The sequence below is a fragment of the Clarias gariepinus genome, chromosome 4, assembly GCF_024256425.1.
Source record: "Clarias gariepinus isolate MV-2021 ecotype Netherlands chromosome 4, CGAR_prim_01v2, whole genome shotgun sequence".
In the NCBI taxonomy this organism is placed as follows: domain Eukaryota; kingdom Metazoa; phylum Chordata; class Actinopteri; order Siluriformes; family Clariidae; genus Clarias; species Clarias gariepinus.
In genome coordinates this window covers 19,829,166-19,841,593 of record NC_071103.1, presented here as the reverse complement: position 1 = coordinate 19,841,593, position 12,428 = coordinate 19,829,166, and the positions used below count along the sequence as shown (strand labels likewise).

Genomic DNA, 12,428 nt, shown 5'->3' with positions numbered 1-12,428 from the left:
ACTGTTGGGCCCCTGAGCAAGGCCCTTAACCCTCAACTGCTCAGATGTGTAATGAGATAAAAATGTAAGTCGCTCTGGATAAGAGCGTCTGCCAAATGCCTAAATGTAAATGTATTATATGGTATAACTTATTGTCTCTAACTCTCTTATCAGAAGAATGCATTACTTTTTTATTATCTTGTATTGCATTAACAGTAATGTCTATTTCCTTGTACAGACCTGCATTTGTTATATTTTTGCAGGTCTATTACCATCCCATCTTTTAATCCAAAAGCCCAATTAAGATTATTGTATGTGACATATGGAGTTATTAGTGAGTGACGCTGTGAGGAGGAGAGGTAGAAAACTGTTTAGAGAATTGCTTTAGTGCATATGAGATAGGAGAGAAGTCAGCAAGCCTCTGTCCTATTAGCCTGGCCGTGGTGAAGATGTACAGTTATTGTCATCGGTGTGGGTCTGCTGGATGGGATTTGCCTGAACATATCAGGCCCCAGAGACAAGGCTGCTAGTGTCGGGCTGGATGAGAAGCTTCTACTTTTAGTTTATCTGCCTATATAAAGAAAAACTAATAGTGAATTGCATGCTATATTATAGAGAAAAAAACTATTAAAACTGACATTTTATTTTCCGACTATTTAGTTCACCTCATCTATAAGCCTTATAACTTTTGTTGGATTATTATTTCACTAATTTTTTTTTTTATGTTTAAGGCTATAAATGCCGGATATTAGGACAGTTTGGGGAGATTTATAAGTCACTGTATGAATTAAATTATACTTTAATAGTAATAGGTTTGTATAATGTAGGGAATTTGAGAGATGAACCAGGTTGCTGCACTTCTCCTCTAGTACTAATTTCCTGTCTGCTAAATGGCACTCCGCACTGACAGTTATTCATGTCAAGCAGCAAACCTCTCTCATTTATTAGCGCAGATGCACCCAATGGGTTATTTGTTGTCTTCGCTATCTCACACCCTAGATTTACAAGTTTCTTTTGGGAGGAGGGCAGAGCAGACAAAAAAAAAAAAGACAATTCAAACTGATGACAGATTTGTGTGTGTGTGTTTGTGTGTGTGTGTTGTGTTGTGTTGTGTGTGGTTTGTCTATGCATGTGCGTGTTTTGGAAACATGGCATCCAATTAGGAGAGTTTGTGTGGTAGCTGAAAGCATGGGCTTGGCAGACAGGGTATTCCATACCACCCAGTACCTTTCATTAAAGCAGACACAGCTCACCGGCTCAGGCAACTTTTAAACAGAGGCTGCTGAATTATTACACAACAAATAGGGGCTATCATGCAGAACATGAGGAAAGCAGGCAGAGGCTGCTGTGTCTTAATGAGCCAAAGTGAGTGTCTTCCTATTTTGTGCCATGCCTACTACTGAGTTTGACTAGTCAGATGTCTCACTGGGAATTCCTCCCCTCTCTTTCTCTCTCTAGTTTCTGCTGATAGACCGTTCAGCTTCATATACTTTATTTTTTTCATGGTCCTGTAATGGTTACAGGAAGAGGACAGGTAAAGAAGAAGAACGTATGGTATTTTGAGTGAATTAGGAATTTGTGCTTTCTGGTTGAGTTAATTAGCCCTGAAAACTATAAACCCAAGTTTCCTCATTAATTACTAGTCTTTATTATAGGTTTGAATGATTATTATACATCAGAGTTTGTTAGGATTTTCTTCCTTAGACTCATAACCTTATATGTGTCCCTAATTACAATAAACTTTTAAAGGAGTAACAAGTAAAGTACATTTGATTTACTTTCTAAGAAATGTAGTGTTTTGTAACTTTTATTAAGTCAACCTTATACCGGATAAAGATACATGCATACTGTGTACTCTAGTATGTGACATTCTAGTGCATAGAAAGATGTCAGTGTTGCTTTTTTGAAGCTTTATGTACAGTATGTGTGACTCAACTTTCTGCTCCAGAGGCTTTAACCATTTATATCTAAGACTCACCTTATGATTTAATTAATCATAAGAATATGAACTGCTGCTTCGATTACAAAGGCTCATCCAAAGACTGGCCTTTCGTTCTCTTTTTCAAGGTCACCATGTAAAAAGGTCACAAAGAGTCACCTGAGTGCGCATCTTGCTGCAACACTCTCATTTCTCTAGTTTAAGGATGCCATTCATTTCCAGTGACTTAAGACTTAAGAGCCTTACCAAACAGCAGTAATAGGGCTCGAACCAGCAGTAATAGGGCTCGAACCCCTGACCCTACAATCAGCAACCCAGAGGAACCCAGGAATGTTTATAACAAACAGTCTGTTTCCTATCAACACTTTTACTACTGTTTGCTTTTTTTCACTAAGGTTCAATACTGTAATGATTTTAATTCTCACTCTACAGTATTACACCGAAGAGATTAGGTTCCTCTTTTCACTCCAAAGATTTTATCCCCATGTTGTCTCCTTGGCACAGTCATTTTCTCTTTAGAGATTTAGATTACAAAAAGTTGAGTCTGTTGTTAAAATCTAAACAGATTTGTGCTCTAATCTACTTTTTTTTTTTAATTATTTACATTATTTTAGCCTCATTGATACTGGCTAAATTGTTACCATATTCATTTTTTTTTTCCAAAGTTGAAATTCTCTATACTGTAAAAAAAAAGCTTGTACCCAAAACATTTAGTAAGGATGACTAATCTTTAACACTGCAGTAATAAAGAGTTCTGCCAATTAAATATTGCAATAATGCTGACACTGAAACAGCCTTTGTTAGTTTTTTGCAAGAAGAACGAAGGGCATTTCAGCTGTGTGGCTTCAGATAATGCTCTCATTAGGAGCTGTAGTAACTCACTGTGCCAGCTCTATATTTGTCCAGGCTTATAAAGACTCGCTCACGTTAATGGTGACAGGGCTTTCTGGATCGCAGTTTTAGAGGATTTTTCAAGAAGGAGGCATCTGCAAATGCAAAAAAAAAAAAAAGAAAGAAAAAACAGTATTCATAACCATGTGTGTTTCAACTAGTTGGCCTGTCCCGCTGTGCCCTCCCACCGGGGAGGATGAAATGAAATCGAAGTGCTCGGCCTGGTGCGTGTGATTACGTTTTTTACACAAGCACAGCACCGCGTCCTGCTGCTGCAGCTGCTTGCCCCTTACGCCCGCTATTTTCATGAAGCGTAGGCCAACCCCCATCCTCAGCAGGCTGAAGACAGACTGCCAGCCATGCGACCAGTAATTCCTCTTTCCTCCGGGTTTGGGCAGCAGCATGTAGAAAGAGTCAAGAATATATGGTAATCAATTGGAATGACGATGAGTAGGTATATCTGCACATAGGCACATGCTAGAAGATGCAGTGCTGCAGTGAAATCTGTCGGCTGCTCTTCAGCTCTGGGTTCCTGCCGATGAGCAGCTGTGTGTGACGATAATGGGGTGACTGGGTGAAGCTCACGTCAAATTACCGCGCCATGAATCGCACAAGATAGAGAGTAGATCGGGAAGAGGGGCTATAGAGGGAGTTAGGGAGGAGAGAATTGGATGAGGGAAAAGCCAGATTGAAAGAGAAGGCATTAATTTCACATTTGCATGGATTCCATTACTGTTGATCTTATTAGGCATGAGGCAGCAGTGCTGTGATCGGTCTTGTAGGTTGAGCGGGGGGCATTGAGCATAGACTGATGCAGGATAAGACTGAATCTCTTTCTTCTGCCTTCCCTCTTCTCACCCTGCCTTCTCTTCTCTCCACGTTTGCTCACAAACACATACATTATATTATCTATAAGTATGAAGGCTTCCATGATACACTGTTATAAACCTAGCAGTTGAACAAAATGACAATTTTGCTGTATGAGCAATACTGTCTGCCAGGTGAAAATAATTCTCTTCTACAGCTCTGCATGATAATGGTCACCCGTATTAGAGAGTGTGATAAGTGCATATAGTTACAGTGTTTCGTATCAGATCACCTCTTTGAAATAACATTGAGTGTAATAGCCTGCAAACACCACTTTGCATGAGCAGGGAATGCCATTTCCTTAGCACAGTAATGTCTTAACTCTGAATGGCAAATGAATATTTTTGCAAATATATTGCATGATTTTACAGTACAGGGCTTTCAAAAGATAGAAATGCACTAAACCAAGGAAATTACCTAACATGAACAGTAATAACATTCATCTCTCAGTTTGTAGATAAAACAGAGATAATATTTGATGTAAAGTTTTTTTTTTTTTCCCCTGCATTAAAATGTATTTTCAGTGTGCATTTTCCAGGCTTGTTTCTTAGGTTTCTAGGTTCTTAAATCATTATATTGACAAAAGGATGTCGTTGATTTTCCGTGATGAAAATCAGTAGCCTGCTAAAAGGAGCGCTGGGGCTTTAATGTAGTCAGGCCAGTTAGCTTTGAGCTTTTATTCGCTTCTTCCCTGTGTTTGTTTTTCTCTGATGCACTAATGAGAGAAGCAGCATTGATGCTTTAGTTCACATGGTATCTAAAGCCCAATGACTCAGTAATTACAAGAAAGCGTAAACACCAGAGAAAGGAGCACAGCTGGATTAACATGAAATAAAGACAAATATTTAAAAAAGGTGCAGAACATATAGTTATAAAAAATATTCTGTTGAATAATTGTAGGTGTAGCGGTTACAGTAGCACTGTCGCCTTGCACCTCCAGGATCCGAGGTTTGATCCCCGGCCAGGCTCGATTCCCGTCTCTGTGTGCATGGACGTTGCATGTTCTCCCCGTGCTTTGTGGGTTTCCTCTGGGTTCCCCGGTTTCCTCCCACAGTCCAAAGACATGTAGGTTAGGCTAATTGGCGTTTCCAAATTTGCCTGTAGTGTGTGAATGAGTGTATGAGTGTGTGTGTGTGTGTGTGTGTGTGTGTGTGTGTGTGTGTGTGTGCCCTGCAATAAATTGGCACATGAAAGGCTGTATCCTGCCTCGTGCCCTAAATCTCCTGGGAGAGTCTCCAGGTCCCCTGCGACTCTGAATACAGGATAAAGCGGTATAGACTATTGTTTGTTTATTTACTAATTGTCATAGATATATAAATGGTAGTTTTTGTTGTTTGTTTGTTTGTTTGTTTTATTAAATTTGTAGTTAATTACAAATTAGAATTTAAGTTATGTTTCCCCTTTTCAGAAATTGCCAAATTTTGGTCCATATCTTGAGAAAAGGAAGCTGGCCATAGCGAACTACAAAGAGACACGAACAGATCCCAAAGACAACACCCCTCCTTCCAGTGGCTCAAGAATTAACACCCCTAAGAAACCTGTCTCAGCTGTTAAAGTAAGACTTTATTTACACATCTCAATCCATGATATCTTGGTATTGCTTTTGAATGACAAGGTATTACAGTGTAAAACTAGAGGTTTTATTTTGGCCTTATGTGTTGGATTGCACTTATTTGTCCTCTGTGGTCAGGATGTGATAGCCCAGGCTCTGAAGCACATTGGCGCATACCAGGAGCTGAACAACCAGGAGCAAGTGCAGGCTCTCATAGATGAAGAGATGTGCATCAACTGTGGAAAGTGTTACATGACCTGCAATGACTCTGGATACCAGGTGCTTGCATCTATCCATCCATCCAGCCAGCCAGCCACCCACCCACACACACACATACACACACACACACACACACATACACACACACACATGCACGTGCACACACAGAAATACTTGTACACACTCTCACAAAAACACAAACCGCCCGAATGCCTGTACCAACACAAACCCACAGCCCAGAGCCCCTGGCCATAACCTTTTCCCTTTTCACCCCTATCTGACTTGAGCTTTCTTTTTTTTTTTCCACCAGAGCTACATAGCCGCTAGCTGCAGAGAGAGATCATTACCCTGCTTCTGCTCTTGCATTTCAGCAGCCGGTACTAAGCCGATTCTGGCCAGCCTCAAAATTTTGCATTTAACATTCAGCTCAAAGCTGAAACAAACAATTAAAAAGTGGGTGATGAGCTTCTCAGGCCCACTCACCAGAGCCTAAAAGCACCCTTATTATACAGCCTTGTTTTCTAAGCAAAGCCACTGATGCGTATGAGCATCTCTGCCTTCCACTCGTACAGGAACACAGGATGGGACAGCTGTGACAGTTTTATTAAAGTATTTGTCTCCGCTTTCTCATGCTTTCTGTTGCTAAATAAATGTCTCCTACAATTTATCATAAGGGTATTGATGAAGTAGTAAGCCAGTTTTATCAATGCAGTAATTGTTCATTGTGACACTTATTGTCTGTGAATGGATCTCTGAGAGGGATTACATGTTATTAATGGTTTCTAATAAAGAGGGGCGTTTATCAGCATAATGTGTCATGATCAAATAGGTGGCCCAGCTTTAAATGCAGAATATCACACTTACGCAATGATTGTATCCCACAGCTGATTGAAAGGCTCTGGTCTTTGGAATTTTAACCATCCGATACAGTGTTTTACAAAACAAGTGCACTATATTTCAGGAAGTTTCCAGTGCTGGATGGTCAGGGTAGTAGTTCTGCCCGGCTGTGTTGAGCATATGGAAGTGCATGTGTTGCTAAATGTCCGTTGGTTGCTCTGTGGCACCCCATGCTGAGGGTATAACGATTCTAATCTAATCGTGTGTGTGCTCCCCTTTATCTCTGGCAGGCCATTACGTTTGACCCTGAGACCCATTTGCCTGTGGTTCAGGACAGCTGCACCGGCTGCACTCTCTGCCTCAGCGTCTGTCCCATCATCGACTGCATCCAAATGGTTACCAGGACAACGCCCTACGTGCCAAAACGAGGCCTCCCTCAAGCCATCATGCCTGTATGCTGAATGAAAGAAGAAAAAGAGACAGGAAACTAAGAGAGAGAGAGAGAGAGAGAGCATGAGGAAAAATGGAAAAAAAAATCACCAAATGTCTACATCAGAGGATTGATTTCAGTACATAATTGCAGGGTGAAAAATGACCTTTGTTGTAAGGGAGGGGGGAGCAAATAATTAGTTTTGAGAAATAATTGCCTTATATTCTAAAGCCAATTATCCAGAAATAATCGCACAGGCAAAAAATACTTGCGTTATTTCAAAACAATAGCAGGGCAACGTGTTGTCGTGGAGTTCATTCGCTCCTCTTCGTCAGGGCTGTGCTAATGAGAATTAAGAGGGACGATTCAAATAATGGATGTTCGTGATGAAGTCTCGAACCCATGCCACCACTGCATGCGGTGTCTCCCAGCAAAATAGTGATGGTACATCCTGACTAGTCAAACTCACTGGTCAAATGAGACATATGAGCAGGAAATTACCGGATATACACGTGGTAGTAATAAAGGCGGATGATTATTGGAAAAATATAAAAAATTTAATACATTTATAACACAGAAATAATAATAACTCATCTTTTTATCCTGTTTAACATAATGTTTTTTAAACAAGCAGATCTCCTTTTGAAGCTTTGATTAGTAAGTAGTCGTTCTGAGAGCTGGCCTGCTTGTGTTCTACTGTGAACACCATGCAGAAAGGTCATCGTTGGCTGGTTCCAGATCATTAGATATGAAGACTAACTGTGATTCATTCTAGACCCTAAAGGTCAGCCCTGACCACTTCTATCTCAATAAATCCTCACTGCTCCGGGTCGTGTGGCTTTATGCAACTGTTCCATGTCAGCACTACAAAATGTTACGGTGCAGGTACAGGATGTGTCAATGAGCTGTCGCAGGGAAGGGCTGTGAGAGTTATTTCATTTATTTATGCTCTTGCTAACAGAGTAAAACAGTATTTCAGAAGATATCCATATTAGAGAAGTAGGTTAAGTAGAATGTGATGATTATTATATGGAATTTGACTACTAATGAAATGAATTTAAAGAATAAGAGTTTTTTTCTGCAATAACATAATAAAAAAATAAATAAAAGCATTTATCACAATGATGCTGGTGTTATGGATTTTTCTGTGGTTTTGAGTTTAAGGAAGTTATGCATATTTATTTATTTTGCAATATAGTAGGAAATTCTCACTAGCAGAATGTTAACAGAGATAAATTGAGGTTAATGACATCCTCCAGCAAACCTGCAACAAATATTGCATATAAGCATTCAAGGAAATCTTCAGTGAATACATCATGAAATACATTACTGAAAGTACACTGCAAAATATTGGAGTGAGAGTTACTCAAGAAAAGTATGATACAAATTTCTGCGCTCAGTGTATTTTCATTAAAAATCATTTTATATAATGCTTGAAAGGTAGCAAGGATTACTATAAAAATGCTGGATGCTTTTTTTTCGAAAAAAAAAAAGTTCACTAAAACTTCTTTTAGTACATCAATTTTACAAATCATTTATCTTTGATGCCACTTAAATACAAAAAAGCTTATAATGGATGAACTTAAACTCCAGCTGGATGATTGGAATTAATCATACACACACAGGAGGGATCTTCAGCTCTAGTCCCAGAGGGCCAATGTCCAACACAGTTTGGTGATTTTTCTGATGTTTAAAAAATTTGTGAAAAGAGTAATAAACTTTTGTACACAAGCAAAAGTACTGTTACTTTAGTGGAATTTTACTGAAGTACAAGTAAAATCACGATTATTAAAAAAACTACTCAAGTAAAAGTAAAAAGTAGCTAATTAAAAATTACTTAGTGTAAAAGTTACTGAGTTACTATATTTATCAGCAGGGGTGGGATGGGGGTTTCTAGGGTAGTTAAAAAAAGACAAACGGATATAAATCTCAAGCTAGTTGTTTTCAATTGAATGAACCCCTTTGCATAATAAAGCTGTTGCCTTTTTTGTGCTTGAAATCAAAGTGGTCACTTAAATATGGCCAGGGGTTTGCTTCACAAGAATTTGATGCTATTTTGATCTTGTGAATTTAGTGTGTTTGTTCTCCCCGCCCATAAATCAATCAGTGCAGTGATTTCCCGGGTGCAATTCTTTTCCTTTCCCGTTGCATTACTTTTATTTTTCATTTGCATTTATTTATTTTTTTACTCAGTAGCGAATAGGATTTAAAATGTAGCGAAGTACAATACTTTAAACAAAACATACTTAAGTAAAAGTAAAATTACAGATTTTCAAAACTACTTTAAAAAGTAGAGGTACATGAAAAAACTACTCAATTACAGTACCGCGAGTAAATGTAATTCGTTACTTTCCACCTCTGAAATCTGTTAATTACCAGGTTAAGTGGGTGTGTTTAGGTCTTGGAGAATTACAAACTGTGCTGAACACTGGCCCTCCAGGACTAAAGTTGAAGATTCCTGGCATACAGCATAAAGCATTACTTTATACATAAGAAACACAAGGTGAACCAACTAAATACTTAATATGACAGCTTACAATCTAGAAAACATAGACCTTAAGGCCTACATAAAACAAAAATATTGAAAGCAATGCATCCATGATGCTCAAAAGTCGGTCAGTTTGAAGTTCTGCAAAGGCATATTCAAATCGAGTTCAAAAGCAACACTCCCACATTAGTGGGATCAGGTCGAGTATACATTGCTTGTTTGTTTTTTTTTTCTATTTTGTGAGCATTTGCAAAATAATAGCACTGTTAACCTTGTACAGTATGTAAAGATATGTGTATTGAGTTTTAGAAACATTTACTTACATTGCTCGTTTTCAAATCAGGATTGAAGCAATGTATGTAAATTAGTATGTAGCATTATATTCAATACATTGCTTAAAGCATTTAAATGTATCTCCTGATTTGTTGATCACGTTCTGTATATGTTCAATGGTAAGAGTTACTGTTGCTTTTGCACATGCTTCATGTTTTTTTTTTTTTTTTTAGGAAAATAAGTAAACAAATGTACACATGAGGTGCATGTTATTACTCCAGGCTAGTTTGATTGGGTGCTAGGAAGATCAGAAGCACTAGATGAGGCACATGACGATAGCGACGGAGGGACTAGAGGAGCCGTCTGGGGCTGGGTGTTCGCTCTGTGGGCCATGGGTTAGTGTAAATGTTTACTTGCTCATTGGCTGGCCGGTGAGATAATTAGGATGACATTTAGCACAGAAGCAGTGCAGGATTTGCAGCCACACTCGGCCTCTTTTGCATCCTGTGGCACATCATTAAAAATCAATATGACATCAATCTCAGGATGGCGATGTGAACTTGAGGCCAAAGTAACTGATCATCACTGGTGCGTTAAGTGGCAGTGCTGTATGGGGGTGTGTTGTCGGAGACCCTCTCCGATAATGTGTGGAGCTCTGACCTCAGGAGAGCTCTCCCTGCCAGCCAAGCACTTCTGCGTAGGTCACATCTTGTGCTTGTTAGAATACACACAATTACACAAATCGGGAACTTACAGTATGAGTGAGAACGAGCTAGTTAGAACTGAATTAGAAAGAAAGAAAGAAATTTTAAAAATAGGGTTATTTTCTGTGCGAAAAGCCATTGTGAGTCCAGGATGACTGTTTATGGCTTCACATCGCCTCAAGTCCAGCCACACTGCTGCTTCTTATGCATTAACATGATACTCCCGATCAAGGTCACTTAAGTTACAGATGTGCCCATTTGGTGGTGCATGAGGGGGTGCCGCTTAAACATGAGCAACCATAAGGTTTTTGTCATGTACATTTCTCATTAGCTGCTGCCTTTAGTCTGGATCCATTATCCCGGGTTTGGAATTCTGCCAAGACTCAAAGCAAGCTGAATTTAAATGATTGCTTGCCTCACAAGCTGCTCTCCTCAAATTCTACCCTTAGAAATGAAAATGAGAGGCAAATGAAATGCTTGGACTTTTTAACTGTAGTTTTTTTTTTTCACGCTCGATCTGCACACGCTAAATTTCTCGATGCATGCAAATTTAGTGCTGTGCATTGTTTCAGTCACTTGATGCTCTGTATGCATTAGTTCACTGAAAGAGATGTGTGTAATACAGAACCATGCAGTCAAACGCAACTAAATATGTTGTGCCTTTAAACTCCCTCTTATTGAATTTCATTTTAGACCTTCATCTTTTTATTACTGCTGCTCAGTCACCATAGCAACAAACCCTTTACAGTTTAAATTCTCTCTCTCTCTCTCTCTCTCTCTCTCTCTCTGTGTGTGTTGCTGGACTGAAATCTGAAAGCCACTGCAGTTTCCCAGGTGAACTGTTGAAACTTTGGGACCAAGTGCCATAGAGCCATTCATCAGGATAGCTGTAATGAACAGAAGCATTAGCTCAATGCTTGGTATTTTTTCTCCGCCAACCCCGTTCGATACAATATCTGGCCTCTGTCTGTGTAGAGCAGGAGGCGAAGCTGCTGAAGAATTGTTGTGTCTGACATTTGGAACTTCTGGCCCGGAGTGACGGATGAGTGAGACACTATCCTCAACACCTCAACATTAATGGGCTGGAGTCAAAAGACTGCAGTCTATTTCTGTTTCCTTTCTTTTTTCTCTCTCTTTCTCTCTCTCTCTCTCTCTCTGCCTCGGCTCATCTCGTTTTCAAAGCAGGTTCCTGTTACTGTGTGTTAGCTGATTATAAGAAAGACCCAGCAATCTGCTCTGGAATGAGAGAGGGCAGATGTAAGTGCTCAGATGCTGAAAGATTATTTTCCTTACTGCTGCGCCTGCTACTTGATAGTGAATTTAGCATAACAGCTTGTTTTACAGAGCCAGGTTGCTGCTCTGCAATGTTTGTATTGCACAGTCAAAATGGGAGTTGACATGCATTGTAAACCTGCTTTGTGTGGCTTTGCCTTGCCTTTCAAGGGAAAGAGAAGGCCGACGTACCAGCGGGAGAAAGCAATTTCAGTGATGTTTCAAAAAGACACCCTGCCTGAAATGTTTAGAAATTGAAGACACACTCTTCTATGTAATAATCAAATTGATTTCTGTTGGCAATGTGAACAGAAGTCATCTCTTTTCCCTGTCAAGTGAGAGGTTAAGAGACACAGAGAGAGAGAGAGAGAGAGAGTCAGAGGCCAGAGTAATTAGGACTGTAAAAGTCCAATGCTACCCGAACTGTTTAAGCCTTTTTACTCCAGGTTTCGGCTGGTAGACACCTGATTTAAAGTTGCTTCCTATTTCCTGCCCCCATACACACAAAGACAACTGGGATTCTGATTATTATTTTCTTTCATCCATGCACTCTTTTTATACCCTGCCACATGATGTAGATTTACAAGATTGATGTCGCATTCAAAATGATTTGTTTGGTGCAGACGCTGTGACTAGAAACCTCAATAAGCTTCAATTTAAGCCAGTTGGTTAATGTAGGTGAAGAGATGAGGTAGCAGAGAAGTGAAAGCGACTATCCTGCCTCCTGGGACGTGCCACAGAAACACTCCCTGATCATCCCTAATTACAATTAGTAAATGAGGAAGCTGGATTTTGGCCAACTGTGTAGAATTAAATTATTCATGAATATTATTAGACACACTGCGATTCTGTCATGCAGTTAAAAACAGTGGCCTTTTCATTGGGTCAAATTTAGTTTGTAATTAAAACAAGACAATGCAAATAATAAGGATGATTTTCATGAAGACCAATACAGCATTTTATATGGTGCCTACTTT

General features: G+C 39.5%; 1 protein-coding gene across 1 annotated transcript in view; it reads left to right on the top strand.

Moving 5' to 3' along the window:
• Positions 1–7,826, top strand: part of dpyda.1 (dihydropyrimidine dehydrogenase a, tandem duplicate 1) — a 138,347-nt gene extending 130,521 nt beyond the window's left edge. Inside the window, exons 21-23 of the mRNA XM_053494589.1 lie at positions 5,085–5,231; positions 5,367–5,507; positions 6,575–7,826. Coding sequence (XP_053350564.1) covers positions 5,085–5,231; positions 5,367–5,507; positions 6,575–6,745 — 459 coding nt within the window. The 3' untranslated portion in view covers positions 6,746–7,826. The remainder of the gene's footprint in view (positions 1–5,084; positions 5,232–5,366; positions 5,508–6,574) is intronic.
• Positions 7,827–12,428: the final 4,602 nt, after the last annotated feature.